This window comes from Plectropomus leopardus, chromosome 3 (genome assembly GCF_008729295.1).
Source record: "Plectropomus leopardus isolate mb chromosome 3, YSFRI_Pleo_2.0, whole genome shotgun sequence".
In the NCBI taxonomy this organism is placed as follows: Eukaryota; Metazoa; Chordata; class Actinopteri; order Perciformes; family Serranidae; genus Plectropomus; species Plectropomus leopardus.
In genome coordinates this window covers 14,141,353-14,161,656 of record NC_056465.1, presented here as the reverse complement: position 1 = coordinate 14,161,656, position 20,304 = coordinate 14,141,353, and the positions used below count along the sequence as shown (strand labels likewise).

Genomic DNA, 20,304 nt, shown 5'->3' with positions numbered 1-20,304 from the left:
CATGTGTAAACTGAATATCATTTAGTTTTGGGGGGTTGTTTGTCAGACAAAACAAGCAATTAAAAAATGTCACATTGGGCAGAATGTGCACACATCATCTTTCCTGCATCTTTTTTCGCCATTATAAAACACAAACAATGAGGTTGAGGTAACATTTGCATCTTCTGAGACAAATGTCAGATCTTTTGTATTTGAAATGTCAGAACACAAAAACGGTGCATTTTCAATGAAAGATGCTGAGGATTATTTGGACAATGTTTCTGGAAAGACATGTTTTTCAAATGTCATTTGTCAGTGTTACGAGCAACACAAGTCAAAGTCTACTCACTGTAACTGTATCAGGGGGTGGCAGAAATCTTCATATTCAGATCTTATGTATACCAATGTATGTGATGAACTTTATTAGATAAAAACAAAACTATCTGCATCTGGAAAGCTACCTCAAACAATGCGAGAAAAACATGTTTTTGTCTTTTTATGATTTGGAAGAACTGACCCCTTTATGTTTCCACATACCATTATGCTAATAACAAAAACAAGATTAAAGCTTTGTCACTGAGGTCTGTCATTTTCAAAAATTTTGACAATAATACTGCTAATGTTGCAACCTTATTGTAGCACGTTACATCATCCTAAAAGAAAACCTGTCAGCCACTGATCTGAGTTTGATTCATACAGTTATTGTTGGGCTAAATTACGCTGAATGAAATACTTAATATCAATGGTTTTCTGTCTTGTCCATGTTTAATCCTATTTTCAACCCTTCTTAACAAATGGATATGGTTTTGCATTATTAGACAATAGCTAATTGCTTTGACATAAGCATTTTATAAACAATATGCAGCAGTATAGTGTTCACAGGCAGGAGCATTTGGCAGATGCCTTTTGTTGAAATTCTACCCTCGAAACAGAAAGGTGAGCTGCCAGTCTGAGCCTTCAAAAGACACACACACACGCACGCACGCACGCACGCACGCACGCACGCACGCACGCACGCACACACACACACACACACACACACACACACACACACACACACACACACACCTGCTTCTCCTCAGCTAGACGCAGCACCTGTCCACCACTGCTAGCAGGCTTGTCTGTCGGCTGTATGCAAATAGAGCTCGTCCGCAGATCGAAGATTATTGTAATGCTCAAATGTGTTTGCAAACAGTATTTAATTATGATAGGAGTTGGTAAGAAGTCCTGTTGAAAAAGCAATTATGAGCCATCTGTGCTTTGAGCGATAAGCCGTAACTTTTATTGCACTGTTATAGCATACTATATTTACTTTTGCCAGTGTTCTAATATTTACTCATGACCTTGTCAGGAAAACTTCCCACAAAAACTCCGTCATCATAACTTCACATGAAGTAGTTTTTGTAATTGTTGATATATGACTGCCATTTTAGGCTGCAGTCAATTTCCATTTTTTTCTCCTTTAAAGCTGTCAAAGTGTTCATCAGAAGTGTTTGTCAGATGATCAAATGGCTTCATTCAGAAACCCCTTCCCCCATAACTTTCCAGATTTTGATTCAGGAAGGGGCTCCAACATTCACACTCACACTTCACATCATCTCATTTTTTCATTTGTTAAACAACTATTTCTGTCATTTTTTACGTGTATGGTCCGAGTGCAACATTGTCTGTCAGGAGAGACTGTGCACTGTTATCCCCATATTTAAACTACATTTATAGCACTGTATTTATAACCGTTCAGAGCAATTGTAAACACTTTTGACTTCTGACATGCTCAACATGTATCGATCACTTTTTTTCAAGAATAACCCAACTCCTGTTACTCTATGGCAAACAACATCAGCGTTGTCAATCATTCCTTCAGGTGTGTTACTGAGAATTACAATATTTATAGTCAATGCTCACTCAGTTTATTTGTCCTTCACTGTGTGGTCCATGGCCATTGCTGATGGTGCTACCTGCTGTCACATGACTTGCATCATTCATTTCTTCCCTAAAATAACTTTCACTCCCTGATTATGACTGACATATCTTTGCTGTGTGTTTGTTTGTTTTGAATGAATACCAATACACCATGTCACTGCTGTAAACACTCAAATGTTACTAAATGTTTATCAATCCGCAACTGAAAGTAGTCCCCTACAAATGTACTATTTACTCCACTTTTAAAAGAAAACCAGCAACAAACTTTAAACGGTATACTACGCAGGGTTGTTGGATACTGTTAACACGCTCACTAACAAAAGTGAATGTAAAAGTCAACCTCAAATCCATTTTCATTTGGTGTTTCTCCTTGTTAAATTTGCATTTTCTCAGAGATGTGTCTCTTGGATCTATGCTGTCTGGAATCTTGTTGCTGTCTTTTTTTAAAGCACAAACCTCACTTGACTGTTGTCGGGGTACATGCCCCAAAATCTTTTTGTCACAGAAAATTAGAGAATACAGGCAGACGGCAGAAAAATAAAAAAAATAAAAAAAATAAGAGTACAGAGACGGACAAACCTACTGTTGGTTTTGATGTTTTTATTCCGGGGTTCATCAGCAATAAATGCATTTTTCGTCATGTGGGCATTTTTTTATGCAATTAATTTGCCGGTCAAGATATTTTTCAGGGTATTATTTTGTTTTGTTTTTTAAAGTACTTTCACACAAAATTTGAATATAACAGCGAAAAGGCAACTTGTTCTTTCACATTGCAAATAAAGGATTCATCCAATCACACTGCTGGTATGAAGAGCTCTATGCCAAATGTACATGTTGATTTTTCACAACAACCTTGTGTGTAAAAGCCTTAACACAGCTATAGAGTATCACCTGTCTCTTCCTTTAACAGCAATGCATACGCTGATTATAGATTTATCAATAACTCACATTAAAATATACGTTGGTCCCCTATGTTAAAAACATGAGGGAAATGGAGTCCAATCAGCTTTTTTAACATCTCTCATTGTAAGTGAACACATGCTTCAGACTGACAGGTGCAACAAAACTGAAATCACAGTCACAGAGTGTGACCGAACTGACAAGTAACTCTTCGCTCCTCTCTGTCACAGAACTACACACATACGTGTTTAAGTGTGCATTTTCTTGATTGAACAGCTGTGAGTTGGTACTGGTGGATGTTGAGTCGAGCCAAACAATCTGATAGCACATAACACAAGAGCTGCAAACGCACTGACAGCCTTCTTTAAGTGTCTTCAAGGGCCGAAATGTATTCCTTAAAACCGTCAGTGAATGAAAATCCTTCATGTCTGATATATGCAAACCCCCTCTTCCCTCCCCTCTTGGTGATCTCTTTTTCATCAATTAAGTTGACCGTTTTGGTCACGCACGATGGAGTCCATTACCATGACAATGAGGGGAATGATGGGAGAGGAGAAGAGAGGGATGGAGGGGGGAGGCACGGGGAGGTGTAAAATCTGTACAGGGACAACTTTCTCATGAAGTCTTCTGAAGACGGCTGTGAGCTGTGGGGGATCTGCTGAAATTTGTTAAGGGGGATGGTAAGCAGCGGGGAGATTTTCATTTTATCTCAGTAAATCAAATGTCAGCACTGCTCTGTTAAGATGTTAGGATCCCTGGTTTTCCATCCCTTCCTCAAACCTTTCATTACTATGGTGGTCAGGGCCATAAAACTTTAGGAGCTTTAAAAAAACAGCTGTGCAGAGCTTCACTCTCAAATGTCAAAGCAAAACAAAATTCAACACATAGCGTATTTGACATCCAAGCATTCACACTACAAACACTTAAAAGTGCCTGTCAGAGGTCTTCAGGAAAGAACATATTAACATGGGTCAACAGCTAGGTTCAGCCAGGGGTCAGTTCATTCAGCACACTGCAAGCACTGCAGCCAAACGTGTTATGGAGACAGCGACTTATTATTTCTTCTTATTCTTACTAAAATACTGATGTATTTATATTTCCCTGCAAAAAATAAAATATATTGTTGTAGAAAATGGTTTGACTGATGTTTTTAATTAATTTGTCTGTACTTTTGCCTGTCCAGTAGTTCATTTTAATATTATATCCTATAATATACCTAAATTTAAGATAAGAAAAAAAAATTGCCACGATATGTTTGCTAAGTTAATGAGGTATTCTGTTCAGTTACAGTTGAAGACAGCACCTCCTTATTGGGACATTATGTTTGTAGGCACAGATTTCAGAGGAGATGCAGAAGACACATCCCCCACAGTATTCGGAGTATGTGCATATAAAAAATGAGAGTCGTAGGGGACTTTCACTGACAAATTCAATGATTTAAACACATTTACACCATAAACTGATGAAGATAATGCACATATTGGAGCATAAAAATTCACCAAATGCAGGGAAGTGTTTAATGCTCATTCCTCCCTTTTTATGTGTCCCTCCTCATATGTTCTAATAAAACCTACTCCTTTTGATTATGTTGCTCTCAAAGTTGTGCAAAAGAAGGACAGATAGAAGTATATCTCTGTCTTATTTTTCGCCACTGCAAAGTCACTGCTTTCCTTTGCAAAACAAATAATATTTGAAAACTACAGAAGTCAAAAGTGTCTGAAAGCAATGCTCTTTTATCAGAAAATTGTGAGGGGAAAATGGATGCTTTGAGTGAAACAAATACTTTTATAAATACATTTTACAAAGTGGGTTTATTTTTCATCTGTTATTCATCTGCTATGTTTGTTCGACCTCATTTCAGACTCATATAGCCTGGAACATGGTTTAAGAAGGATTTATAACTCCAAGGTTATGTTTTCAGTCGTTTGTTTGTCCTCAGAATTACTGAAAAACTACTGACATGAATTTTATGAAACTTGGTGGAAGGGTGTATTATGGGCCATGGAATTAATGTTGGAGCTGATCTGAATTACAGGGCAGAGTTGGCGTTTTTGTAATGTATTATCTATAGTCAAAAACATGAGTTTAGTTGTAGTTCAATTGAGGACTAACAGCCTAAATAATTGGATCACAGGCCATATTTTCCGAATTTCAGATATCAAACTTCAACTTGCTGCTCCAAGATGGTCTCAGAGCTTCAGAGCTGCCGTTATAAAATGTAACTGTAATAAGACAAAACTTTTCAAAGCATTACTGTAGGGACATGTAAAACAGAAAAAGGCTTGCCAATCTTTCCTAAGATTTATGCTGCTGCTGTACAATATCTTTGGCTCACAGTCTTTCAGATAACTCATCAGAAAAGCTTCTTATTCTGCTGTCGGCACCAACTGGCACAATTTTCCACCACAGTTATTGTATGACTTGTGTGTGGTGTGTGTCTGCGTGTCTCCAGAGATTTGCCAATCTAACTGCTCTCACTTGATGCTAATTAGAGGCATCTTCAGACTTCCCCTCAGGCTTGTACCAAACTAATTACAGACGGTGAGGAAACCTGGGCCGAACTTAACTGTGTTACTCTTTGTTACGCTGCCTCAGCTGCATAGCTACAATAAATAAAAGATCTTCATCTGCATGTTTGCCTTAGATGTCCGAGTCACAGATGAGAAGTCATCAAGAAATCACAGCGAAAAGGTTTCTCTTCACCTAATGTCCTGTTACAAACATTTTATCAACAAAGTCAGGTTCAAGGTGAGCAAAACTCACTCTGTCAAACTTCAAGAGCTTGAAGCAAAGACAGCAATACCTGCTCACAATTTTTGCTTTCCTTAATGTGCTATGGACACAAAGGGCAAAATAAGCTGAACAAACTGAAAAATAGATGATTGACAGCTGTCTCTCTCACTCAGACATCAGCATGAACCCCTCAGGCACCTGACTGGATGAGCACATTGCTCACTGAGCTGTCAGAGGTTGGTTTGCTTCTGATTTTCAAACTTGAAATATTTGACGATGCTTTTTGAGACTTTATAACCTTCCTAAAATATCCACCAATAATTTGGTGTTATATCATTCTGGGGCACAAAAAGCCGTGTGAAAATGGAAAAAGACAAATGTAACTACAAAAAAGAGCGCCCTTTGAGTGGTGCTGCGAGTACAAAAGAACAGACTGAAATAGAAGACTGTACCCGGTGGATTAGGACAGTGTGTGTCTCTAACTCTGAGGACAAACACAAAGCAAGGTGCAGAGCAAAGTGAAACGACTACAAGCATATCAAAATCAAATTAGTAAACAGGTTAGCAAGTCTCTCCTCAAACATCCCCAGGAAATAAACATGGGATATTAAAGAAAACCTGCACAACGTGTTTAACAACTTGATTTTAAAGGACAGTGTGTGCACAAGCAAATCAGCTGACTGCAACACAGGTGCTGGTGTCACTTTTCAGTTTCAGCAATTGTTTTTCAAATCATTCATCATCAGAAAATGCTTTGTCACTACAGTGAATGGATGGTGCAGACTACACTGTGACCTTAGCATTGCAATGATTATCTAAATCATCCCCCACTCTCAAATTCAGAAAAATATGATATATTATAGTCTATAAAAATAAAACTTTATTGATCTCTGTGAGAAATGTACAAATCACCCAGCATCATAAAAAGTAAACATTGAAGTGATGTACACATTAATGCATTGATAATTATAATCCAATTATAAACATTATTCTGAAATGAGCCATTAGTACTTTTGCTTTTTTAAGTGTATTTTGATGCTCATACTTTTGTACTTTTACTTATGTAAAACTGCAGGATTTATACTTGTAACAGATTATATCTTTGCTGTGGTATTGCTGCTTTTACTTGAGTAAAAAATCAGAGTACTTCTTCCATCGCTGCCTTCTCCCAGTGGAAAAAGTTGCTTCTTATAGACTTCTGTATTTTGCTTTGTGTTTTTGTTCTTACAATTTCAACAGTGTGACCGGGGAAGTGAAGTGTTGCTCAGCTTGGCCCAGGCTATAAAATACAGTGCTTGATTCTCTATCAATGTCTAGAGTGGTGCCTTCACTTCTGGCTGTTTGTCAAACGTGCCTTTACAGTCTGTGTGAGACTGGATCCAGTGTCTGAGGACATTCCTGCTCTGTAATACGGCCCTTCAGTCATATGAAACTGAGGTACTGAGCAGAACTGACCAGAACAAAAGAGAAAAGACAAAGCTGGAATTATTCTCTGGTATCTACAACTTGTGTGATGTTTACTTATTACTCAGTGTCAAACCAGAGGTGAATCAACCTGCTTGACCAATAGCTCAGTGCAAAAAATATGGTGTGAGGTGTGTGTGTCAGGTCCTCTGAGCCTACAATTACCCATAACACCCATCGATCTCTTGCTGACTGTCAGCAAGTCAGCAAGAGAGAGACTGTTGTTATAAACAACTAGACTGTCATATATGAAGGTACCAACTGTCTAAAACTAGTAAGAAGTATAAAAAAATCTACATTCACACATATTCTAGACAGCTCATAGTTTAATTTTTTTTTTTTAGATGACTGTTTAGATCTAAGGGCATTTGAATTTCTGCATAAGAACATTTTTAGGAGTTGAAGTAGCTTTTTGCATTTGGCTTTTTCAGGTTTGCTCTTCCATCTCCGGCAGAGATGTATTTAAAATTTAACAACAGTTATTTGTCCTGCAGTCTATCACCACACAAAAGAATTCATCTATTGTGCCAGAACAAAATGAACTCTTTATTATGTCATTTTTCAAGAATATATTATATATCCAGCAGAAATAATTGGAGGGCAGAGCGCAAAACTTCCCAAAAATTCACAGTATTTGTCCCATAAAATACAGGCGAGGGTTCAAAAAAAATGTTTGTGATTGTGTATGTAAATAACTACATTTCTTGTACCAAAAATAGCCCTAGTAAAAAAAAACCCTTTTGTATTCTACCTTGTTTGTATCTTACAGAGCTATGAACTAACAAGAATGTTGCAGGTGTAGAATAAACATAGAAATATAAAATCAGCTCATTTAGTTTTGAAAATTTCTACCATTTTTCTTGTTTTAAACATTAAATTTGCCTTTCTTTATGTAACTTGATTTTTTAACTATTCTCAGTCATTCCACTACATACCTGTTTTTTTATTCTTATGTTATATTATGTTTTACCTGGGTGAGCAAGTTCCAATAGGTGCCAAAACAATCAAAGGGAAATGACATCAAATTTACTTTTTGTCACATCAAAACTGACAAATGGGTTAAAATACAGATTGCATATGATCTAGCTCTGTACACCACACAATGTAGCAGCAGTGAATCAGGCAGCTGTCAAAAGTCAAGCTGAAAACGTTGCACCCCTGCATCAGACACTATATCATCCAGCCAGCAGACTGACCGCTCTGTCAGTGCTGCTGTGAGTTTTAGCTGACTCACAGAAACTTTTTCTGCTGACTGGGCAGGTCGAGCAGACCGAACAGTCCCACAGCAGAGAGGTGTCAATAACATCAGGAGCAGGTAGCAGCAGACTGTCATCACTGATGGCTTGAGACTAATTTGCTGCGCGGGCCGGTCAGAGAAATTCACCTCTGCATGTGTAGGAAGCTGCTGTGTTTTAGAGGAGGACAGATAGCTACTGAAAAGATGCACTTATCTTCTGTCATGGTATATGTTATTTTAAATGGTGATAATTGGAGATGTTCCCAACGACTCATTTCCTTGATGTTTAAATGGATGTTTAAATAAAAACCAGTTGACCAGTCTAAAAGCATGAAAACACTCAGAAAACCGTCCAAATTGAGCACAAGATCAAAAAATGTCTGAAAAATACTGCAAAATCGCCATTTGAAATTATTGATCACACTTTTTAATTACAAAATCATATTGTATGTGTTGCTGAAATGTGACTTTTGTGCGTGCATTTTGTACATTGCACGTTATCTTACAAAACATGTCAACAACTCAAATAAAATTTAAGAAATAACGTTAATTAAAAACAACATTCTTTAGGAATACATTTTTAGAAAATGTGCCTAATTATTATAACTGCATTTTGACTTGGTGAATGCTATCACATAAAGAAAGAAATAATTTTTTAATATTAAGTTAATAAAGTTTAGTATTTCTGGTGCCGACTAGCGAGCAACGTTTAATTGACTAGTCGACAAATCACGCACATCCGCACAGCGATAATTTAAATTATTATATAGTTAGATTTCCTGAAAATTCAGTGAGAAATGCTTTATATTGCAGATCAAATAATCACGTGGGAATGTCTGTTTTTGGCTGATCCAGAAAATTAAATACTTAGGGTATAGGGTAATTCATCACATGCAGTTAAAGCTCTGATGGTAGACACATTTCTACCCACCCCAACTCATCAACAACCATTTCATGCTGAGAGTATTTTCTACTCCCAGTTTCTTTCTCACACACTGCAACATGATCACAAATATAGTACCGCTTATATCGATTTCTATCTTGGCTCTTAATCTGTCTTGGCACAGAACAGATCTGTGAGGAACGCCGATGAGAAAGAACAAAAAGGGCGGACGTAAAGTAAAGAGGAGGAGGGGAGGAGAGATAAAATTAGAAAAGAGGCAGAGGGAAGAGAGGGAGGGACACATGGGAAGGAGAAAAAGTTTCACACTGCGTGTTCACTGTTCTCCGCCCGGAGAGAGAAACCCCATGACTCAAAGTGACGAGAGGGCAACAACGTTGGCATCATTAAACCGAGAAGCAGGCAATAATAAAAACCCACTGGGCGTTGTTGTGTGTGTGCGCGCGCACACACACACACACACACACACACACACACATGTATTTCCAGGCAAAGGAGATGTTTCTAGAAAGTGGAGATCGAAAACAATACTGTATACTGTACAGCCTCAAAACCGAACAGCTTGCTGATCTTTACTTTTATTCTTTGAAATAGTTCATGTAAATCCCCTGGATATCATGCAGACTCACAACAAGTAATTTTTGTGCTCTGTTCACCACTGCTGGGAGAAAATACACAGTGTGCACTGAGAGGAGGGATGGGGATATCATTAAAAACCCTTCAACAGGTCATCTTAATAATGAATGAGTTGTGTGGCATAAATTTCTAGCAACTGAAATCCCACCAGAGTGAGTTTACTGTCTGCAGTAGAGCAGTCCACCCACAAAAGCACAATTGAAAAACAGTTATTCCCTTTATTCTCTTACTTAAAGCAATGTGATCCTCAAAAAAACATCTAAATTAATTTTTGCGGATGAGTAGTTTTACGTTCACAGCAGCATCCCAATTCTACGCTTACATATACTAACTCCGAGCAGGTCTTGAGTATTTAATGTGGTAATAAAGATAAGTCAAAACAGTCAGAATGCAGACTAAAAAGCCTTTTATTTTGTGTCCTGTTGATGAACACTATTGTTCCACACTGCAATCAATCCACAAAGAAATGGAGGCGCTGCTCATAACTAAAAAAACAATTATTTTACATGTATACTGACAGCAAAAAAATTTTAACATTAGATCATACTGGATACAGCATAGCATGTAATATAAATTAGGACACACCAGCTGTAACTCTAGATGGAATAATCTTATAACCATCTGTGCTTGCTAAAAAGGGCACGATAAAAGCGGTCCATTAAATGCACTATGCAGTATACTGATACATGTATGACGTTACTACAAACAGGGCCAGATTAATCTGATAGGGAGCACCAGGTCAAATATAGCTTTTGACTTTATTTTCTTTTTATTGCATTGTTGCATTCTGTCCTTTTGAATCATTTTATTGATTTTTACCAGCGTTGTGGACAATAAACAAAGACACACAGTATCTAAGATATCAGAAAGAGCTGGTCTCTATTGCATTGTTTATATTGTCACCTTCAGTGACCCAATTCTTCATGCAAATTGGAGCTTAGAAGAAAAATTACAGTGATCTTTATTTCTGTTCTATACACTCAAGCTCATGAAAAATTCCGGTAAAATAGTTTAGGCTTTTCTTTTCTTTTTGCTTTGAACTAACCAGTAAGTAGCAAGCAATGTTTTTGCAGAAGCTGATCAGCATCTGCTAGGTAAAGGTAACCTAGCTAATAGATGGTTATTTTTGTAAAACGACTTTAAATAACTTGTTCAGCTGCTTCAATCTCATCAACGCTTGTTGTCATTCCCATCATCAATCTTCAGTAAATTTTTCATGGATTGACGATGTCTTCATTCTGAATCCTGCCTACTAATATATGATTGGTCATCTGCTTCTCCAAAAAGACGGAAGCACCAATTAATTGGCATGACACCAGACTTATTTGGATGAATAAATTAGATTCAGAGATATCAAACCAGTCTCACATCAGATTTCATAATTCCAATACTGTGCTTCAGCCATGCATATTTCCAGGCAATCAAACTACCACAAACTACAGTAAATCATAAGAGTCAAGCACTTTGGGCATTTACTCACTTTTTTAGTTCATTCTTGAACAGTTAAAGGAACGCTGATAACATTGCAGTGAGCCTGCAGAAAAATATTTTCCTTTGCAAAATATGAAAAAAAACAACTAACCTTTTCCATCATTTCTCATGAGGAAATTCTGATGTGTTGCATAAAATCTTTCTAAAAAAATGAAAACTGTAAATTCCACGAATAACTTAGCAGCACCAATCCTTTTAAGAAATCCTATTCCTTAGACCTAACAGTGCCTTAAATTACTAAGGATGTACTTAATTATAGCTGATGGTCCCCCTGTGGGCCATGACCGCAGCCCTTATACAGTTAATGTGAAAGGACGGCGTGCTATGAGGAGGCTTTTGTGAGCGGCTGCAATGTTCTTGAGCCAAACAAGACGAGGCTCTGTGTGTGCGACTTGTTCCCCAGCGGCTGTGTTGTCCAATTAACTGAAGGGTTGATATGTATTACACAGCTATTTGTGTCTGAAAGCAGACTGGGTGGGAAACACAGCTATGAATATGTAAAGTAAATGCAGGCACACAAATAACACATATTAGCTAAAATGATTAACACACTGTAGCTGTATTTAGGCACTGTGACAAAGCCTAAAACTTAATCTTCTCTGTGATTCAGAGGCACAGCAGCTCTCCGACCTGTCTGCCTGCCTGGCTGAAATTCTGCTGCATGACTCTGTCTGCTTGCTTCCCTCCCTGTTTGCTCTCATTTTCTTCTTTTTCCACTTGCCTCAGTGCCTGCGGACCTGCTTGTCTGCTACTCTGCCCGCAGCACAAAGACTGCGATATCCATGGATCAAAGATGGATGTTTAGCAGGCAAAAAAACAAACAAACAGTGCACAAATGCACCCAAAACCACAATTACTAAACTCACAGTATTATTCATTAATTGAAGACGCACATGCATATTCACAAATGGAGTGTTTTGAGTACCATTGTCTTGCTGTGTCTTGCTTTATCCTTTAATCATAAACACCTCCACTGATCTAATCAGATTTATTTTGAGATGCTGACATGGACAGATGGACAGAGCATGATCAACTACTCCTTTGCCTCAGGTACAAAAAACCTGGATACAGCACATAAGGCAATAAACAATCTTATATAAGAACCTTCAATGTCCTAAAAACCCTCCCAGGAAAATGTGCTTATCGTCCTAAAAGAATCTCATTTCTGTGTCTGAATTAAAAGTGGAGCGCCTTATTTTATAGTTCAACTAATAAAATATTACTGAGGACTTTTCTAAGTGTGATAAGGCATGTAAGAAGAAGTAGGGCGCACCTTAAATAGATGTACCAGGTGTGCAGGGACGGAGCGGAGAGAAGAAAGACAGGATGGAGAAGAAAATGAGGAGGAGAAAGAGACCCTGTAACAGCTGACAAAGTCACTGAGGGATGAGGGGGTGGAAAACTTGGAGACATTTCTCCTCCACTTTACACATGTGTAGAAGTTGCTAATGAGGCCCTTAATTACTGCACAAATTAATCTAAATAATACCATAATTAACAAGTGAGTTCCTCATTTATTAGGTACACCTGTAAAATCAAAAGCATTCCAACACAAGATAAAAAATCCTAGTTCAGCGAGGCTCGTAATGTTCATCCTTTTGTTGACACTGCATAAAAGAAGCGTTAATTCAACTGTATGGTTACTTTTGATTGTAAAGTTAGCAATATTAATACATAGAAAATCTGGAGGGACATGTGGGAACCCGGTGCCAATATGAAGGTTCTGTCAAAGTTTTTGTATTTACAGAATTGTGAGTTCAGACAGACAAACCCGACTACTTAGTGCTGACCAAAATATGTCCTTAGCATTGAGTATACAAAAGTGTAAATACTGACAAACTGACAATGAATGCATCATCAGAGTCATAGTGTGTGTTAAGACAGAACATTAGGCAAATTTTAAAGGGAGCGTGATTTCATAAGAAGTCAATGGAAAGATGCTATTAGACACATATTGGAGCTAAGACACGTCTGTGATGTGAGTTCAACCTAAGTGTAAATGTTCACTTTTTCTGGGGCTTAATGAATCTGCTTCATAAATGAACAGAGACCAAAGGAAAACTCGAACGAGAGCGGAGAATAACAAAGATGTGGAGCTTCTGATGAGTTCTCAGGTCAGTCAGAGGCTGAACTGAACACAAACACACCTCTGCTACACTTCCACAGACGCGCTTCTGCTTCCAGTCATAGCTAGCTTACAGCTAACGCCTGTACAGTTGGTACAAAAGCTGTTTGGGGCGAATAAACACAAATGGTCCGGTGGTCAAATTTGCTGTCTGAACACACCATTACGATTGTTTACGTCTTCTTTGATCACATATGTCCTGATCTAACTGATCTAAATTTTACACCGTGTTTTGGAAAGATTCTTTGTTTAACACTGGCACACTGAGCAGTATGGTGTATTTTGCGGTTTAAAGAAAATTGAAAACATTTGACAAAAAAACTCTTAAAGTTTTTCCACAATTTTCAACTGCATCTCAGAAACTTCATCAGCAGATAACACTGATTGTTAAGACACATTTCTAATGACCAAACTAAGGTATTGTTAAAAGTATTGTGATGGTGTTGTTGGTACCGAAACTCAGGTATCATTTGGCCCCAATGGGAAACCAATGTCACACATATTAGGAAACACAGAGAAGTGTGAAGACTTGTGCTCAAAAAATGTCAATGAAATAAGCAACGCCAAGTTAGAAGCATTTTAAACTGCTTAAGAAAATATCCTTTTAACACAGTAGAAATTGACATTATCTCTGCCGACAAGAATTATCTGAATGACACTGCTCTCCACGTAGCAGAAAATAAGCAAGTTGCTCAATACAAAATCGATCTCTATTATTTGCAAGTGAGCGGAGGAGGGAGACAGTCAGCGATTCCTGTGTGTCCCTCATGAGCAGCAGGGAGTCAGAGCCTTGGCTGCTCAGCTGAGAATATAAATGAAAAGCTCAGTGACTCACGGCTGTGATTCAGCCATAACAGGTGAATAAGTAATATGTGGCTCAAGGTGTAAACAAGCGATCAATGTAGCCTTTGGCATATGTTTGTCTGCAAAATCTCTATCATTATCCTGACTCATTTCCAGGTGTTTTTGAGATTACACTTACCCAGAAGTTGTTCTTAAAGACAGCCATCTTCACTCAGAGATTCACAGCAATCTATATAAGGAAGAGCAGAGAAACAAGCACAGCTGCATTAGAGACAAAGACGGCATTAATACTTTTCTTTTTTAATCTGCCTGACTTTCATTTCTTCCACATCACAGTCTGAGTGCTTGGGAAAATAACCTGGAGGATGCCTTTCCTTGTAACAGTCTGTGAAACGTTTATGTTCAGCCTTCTCTCTGCCCTCTGACAACAAACGGCAGTATCAAAATCTCTGCAAATTACACATAAACAAGCTTCCAAAGAAGCTTGACTTTAAAAACACTCCCCGGACACCTTCAGTGCAGGAAGGGAGCTCCTGAGGGAGGACAGAGGAGAGCTTAACAAATGACTTCAAAGGATAAACTCGGAGGATGGAGGCAGCTGAGGAAGGAAGCGGAGAGGAGGAGTGACAGGGGAGATGGGGAGGAGGGGAGGGAATACAGGAGAGAAGATAAATCGATGGAGGGAGCGAGGCAGAAGAGGCGGAGGTAGCCACCGAGGAGATGATCACAACTTGTGAAACTGGAGACTGCAGCGCTCTGCTCTGATTGGCTGAGTCACCTTCTGATCAGCTCACATTTGTGACTACATTCATATCTGCCGACTGAATGCTATCACTAATATACCCTTCATAATATACTTCATGCAAATGAATGCTACCAAAATAGTAACTAATACAAGTAACTAAATCTGAGTAACTAACTAAGAAATTGACATTTTGGGGAATATGCTTATTTGATTTCTTGCTGAGAATAAAATGAGTAGATTAAACCACCCATGTGCACTGTAAATATGATGCTACCTTGAGCAGCTGATTATTTTAGCTTAGCACAAAGACTGTTAACAGCTAGCCTTAAAGATGACTACATTGGCCTTTTTATTGAGGATATTCCCCAAAATTGGGGTATTATAATATATATAGTGCGTTAGGGCTGGGGTATTAATCATTTTAATTTTAATCTGGTTTTGGCTTTCATCGATTAGGAAAACAAGATAATCAAGATAAAATGATTGAAGCTGAGCTTTCATGAACTCACTATTAGTTTTTGCGTTTATTAATTTGATTAGCAACAAAACAAAGTAGCAGAGGATATAGTTACTCATGAAATACATTTTTTAAAAGCAGAAGAGGGGATTTCACAACAGCTAAGGTGCATTTAGTTATCTCAATTTTTGATACTATACACTGAATTAAATTCAAATCCTAAGCTCACTTTTAAAAAATCTGATTCCAACCTCAAAAAAAAGTCACAAAGAAACAACTCATCTCCTTAAATTTTGAAGTCTGAGTTGTCATGACTGCAGCGTTTTTGATGTGTAAGACAATTTTTAATTGGTTGATGTCAGGCGGGAATACACAGTAGCAGCAGCTGAGCATCGATCTCCTGACCCCCTACTCACACACATACAGAGAAACATACACAAGCAGACACACACACACACACAAACACGCCACAAACACACACACACACACACACACGAAAAAACACACACATGCAAAAACATTGGAATGTGGTCCTGCCTTTTCCAAGTGAATCCATAATGGAAGTGTTTCCCCAGGGCCGCCCTCACACAGGGATTCTGTTATTCTGCTGACTGCGTGTGTTTGCGTGTATGTGTGTGTGCCTGCGTGCGTGTGTGTACGTGAGTTCGCTGACTACAGCCCTTTACCTGCACTGGCAAAGATTAAACCCAGTTCTAGTGGCCTGGCATTGGGCACACAACATGAACTACTACTACTACTACTACTACTACACACACACACACACACGCACGCACACACACACACACACGCACACACACACACACACACACACACACACACACACACACACTCACACCTTCTTAATTAGCTCAGCGGTGGGACTGGAGGCCCCTGCAGACAGCATTCTGTTTGGCAAAGCAGGTTCGCTTGGAAAAAGATACGGAGGGACAGAAATATTGTAGGGTAGAGCTCGGGGATAATTCAGTATTAACAGGGTTTTTTTGTTGTTTTTAGGGGGTTTTCTTGTGGAATGGTGGAGTTACAATATGATCATATTTTTCCAAGTTAATTATTATTAGTAGACTCTAATTAAAAACCAAATTAGTGACTGACTTTAAAGGTTTGTCTGATGTCATGCATAAATCTGACAATGACTGCTCTCAGATACGTTTCTGTGCACCACAAAATGTTTGACCAAGGACAACTTTGTCAACATGAGGTTCTCTAAACAGAAAATATGGGCTGATGGCTGATGCAGAGGCTCGTGTCTGATGTTTATGTCCTGATTTATAGTTTTACAACCAAAAGAGTCTTGACCTCTGGACTCGACTATGGGCTGACTGATTGACTGAACTTATGGATATAAATCACTGGTTATTATAGATATACGCTCAGTTTAAGTATACAGGATTCAGACAAATGATTTAGTAAAAAGTCTTAATTTACTATATTTATCCTTATAGCCGGGAAGGACCCACTGAGATGAGAGCTGGAAGGTATCAGATTTCCACTACACCATTATGATGGTCAACATAATTCACAATAATGATATTATTGTTATATGTATAGAAAATTTGAAAAAAAAAAATTGAAAATAATAATGAAATTGGTGAAATTAATCTTTAACTTGGTTTTGTCTATTTGTTTTGTACATTTTGTCTCTTTTGTTGGTAAATGATTTATGCTAAAAATACAAGTGTAGGTAAGTGGAGAGGGAGACAAAGCCAGAACTGTAAGAAAGAGAAATGATTTAAGAGGCACTGGTATGTTTACATAAATTGTAAAATTTGTATTATTACTACAAAACCAATATTTCATTTTTACTTATCACGGTTATTGTCTATACCGCTATATCCTGACCTAAATTAACTAAATATTTATCCAGTATCTTAACAACATTTGGGTCATAATCACTTGTAATTTCCAAAGACAGTGAATATTGAAATTTTCTCAAAGTTAAATTTTGGAAAAACAAAACATTGACAAAGAATGGGCAGTTAGATTTTCGCAATGTACAATTTATTCTACCTTCTAAAAAGTTCACTTAAGCGTAAGACAAAACAAATGCGGCACCTTGACATTAATATCAACACAATTCTTTATATTATCTAATTCGATCACATATGATATTGAGAAGAAGTCCATATTATGTTGCCAAGCTATGCCGAAAATGTATATGCCTAAAACCAAACAAATCAAAGAGGAAATAAAACAGCCATTAAGCAAACAGATATTTCTTAAGGTCATCATCCTACCGCCAATAAATGCAAAATACCCACACAGGGGAGAGTGATCCTGACCAAACCACCAGATGGTCTTCAGGGGAGCAGAGCGAGGGGACAGAGGGAGGACCAGAGATAAAAACAGACACACCATGACGGTGAGGGATGACAGAAGCCTCTTGTTTCCTTCTTGTAACAGCCTGGTGAACCATATTGAAACATACTGTAGATCTGAGCTAATTAGCCACTTTGTTTTTAATCCCCTCTGTTTTGACATGGTGTGATTTAGAAACACAAAGACAGAGGGAGAGGTGTGCACAGGGACCCCATGTGGACAGTAGCCGGGGTGGGATGTATAGAAGTAGCTGACATCCAGCATTCTCCATCTGGTTCCAACTAAACGTTCAGCTGAAATCAGCTCTGAGGCAAACAAAGCAGCCCCGAGAAGAAGTGGGACACACTGTGACCTTGATTCCTCCGGCTCAAGATCATTTTTTATTCAGAAATTAAATGTCCACACATGTTGGTCTTGCTGTGTGTGTCCCCATGCACATATGGTTTAATCACAGCAGTGAATCTCAACCTACTGCAAACACAAATGCTTAACTGTGAGAAACCTTAACAGATACAAACAGAAGAGACCCCTCAGAGCAACTTAAATATACAAATAAATATAAATATACAGGATCATTTTTAGTTGCCTCAGTGCATCGCTGTCAGTGCCACAGTTGATATTGGCTGATATATCATTCCCAGATAAATGAGAAAATGAAATTTGTTATTACTCCATAACGGAATTTCAGCCGATATTTTAGCACAATGAGCCTTTTTTTACAACAGGTGCAGGTCTTCTGTGTGTGCAAATGAACACTGCAAGTGTAATCGGGTCACAGGCAGACAGATTCATTCATGTTAGTCTCAGTGCTGCATGGAAGCACTTTAAGGGAGGGAAAAGATTAAGTGGAATGTCAGAAAAAAAAAATGTCATTTTTTACTTTTAACAACAGCTTGTTCACAAACATTGTATTAAGAGTAGGAAACAAATAGTTGAAAACCACATATTTAGTTTCTTTCAAAATTAATAAATTATTCCTAATGGGATGTTGCTATGTTGTCTTAATAAAAAAGACAAGAAAGTTGTTTAAAGTGAATCAAGATTAGTGGAAATTGAATGACTGAAGGAATGAATGAATGTATGAATGAATCTTGATTTTGAACATGTAAAAACAAAACACAAATAAAAGCAAAAAATCCTTACAGCCAAGTGCAACGAACAAAAACAAAAAGACCAAAAAAAAGGCCTATAAATCAATCTCAATAACAAATATTGAAGGCACTTAAACTCAAATATCACATGTTCAAAAAGGGGTGGAAGAAGTACACACTTATTTATTCCTACCCCTATATATACATTCACATAAAACTATCCCAGTTATACAACTTAATACAATATAAACAGCTCTCCCAGTTTTATATAAAACTCAATACAATATAAACAACTATCCTCTTTTTTATGTACACCCAATACAATATACAATATAAACATCCACACAAGCAAACAATATCATTAGCAATTACAGTGACCACTTTACATCAGTAAAGCCAGTGAAAAAAAAGACAAAAATCTGTCTGTTCACAGACTAAGAAGTTAAATGGGACCAGCGAGGATCAGAATCCTACTTGATTTCCTCAGTATGACCTAGCCTTATTTTATCCTTTACTTATTAAACAGTGAAGAAGCAAGAACTACAAATGCGTGCAATAAGTCACTAGTTGATTAAACTTTGCTAACCACTTTAGTCAGCACCAGAAATACAAGTTCGTTAAACCTATTTTTAAAATCATTGTGGTCACCCGATAAAAAGCCTATTTGAAAATGAGTAGTGTTTCCTCAAGATTCCTCTTCTTTGAGGAGTACTGTTTTAATTAATGTTATCTCTTAACTTTTATTTAGTGAGTTGTTGTTATGTTTTATTGGATAATGTTCTATGTTTCTACGTTGCCACTAATTTGAGCAGCATTTAAATACTTATGTTGTTGAAAAACGTGATGGTTCTTAAAATATGTGCATTATTGTTTGAAACAGCGTGTAATCACAGAGATGAAATTGAGCTCAATTTTGACTGTTTTCTGAGTGTTTTTTTTACGTTTACACTTGTTAACTAGGTTTACACATTAGGAGTATTAGTTGTTAGGAACAGTTGTTAGGAAAGGCGAGACAGTCAATGAAGGGAAGCTAAAGATATTTATGTAAATTAAAAAAAATGGTCACAGAAAAGAACAGTACTCTTAGGGAGCACAAGGAGCAAGGAGAGGGTACATTAAAAGAGTTTTTATCCTTTAAACACCCCATGTCTCTCCTAAACGTTTAACGGTTTCAGCCTAACAGGATCTTCCTCGGGGCAGAAATAATTAACAAGACAGACTATGAAGGACTAATGAGGAGTTATTAATTAAAAGTCAAGGGTTAGCCAAAGTTTTAGAAATTCATCCTCAGGGGGACATGGATTTCTGTAATAAATTTCATGGCAAGCCATTATTAAGATGTTAAGACACATCGCTGAAAACCTTTCTTTGGCTTTAGAGCAGTTTTTTCTGACACATTAAAACACATATGCTTCCATGTCTTTTAATCCTGTTTAGCTGCCAATCTGTTAACATTCAATCGTGCTGGAAAGACTGTTGCT

The 20,304-nt window shown here is 37.7% G+C and overlaps 1 protein-coding gene across 1 annotated transcript in view; it reads right to left on the bottom strand.

The window, feature by feature from the left end:
- The window catches only part of fcho1 (FCH and mu domain containing endocytic adaptor 1), a 101,265-nt gene that overhangs the window by 69,320 nt on the left and 11,641 nt on the right, over positions 1 to 20,304 (bottom strand). Inside the window, exon 2 of the mRNA XM_042514874.1 lies at positions 14,372 to 14,422. Coding sequence (XP_042370808.1) covers positions 14,372 to 14,398 — 27 coding nt within the window. The 5' untranslated portion in view covers positions 14,399 to 14,422. The remainder of the gene's footprint in view (positions 1 to 14,371; positions 14,423 to 20,304) is intronic.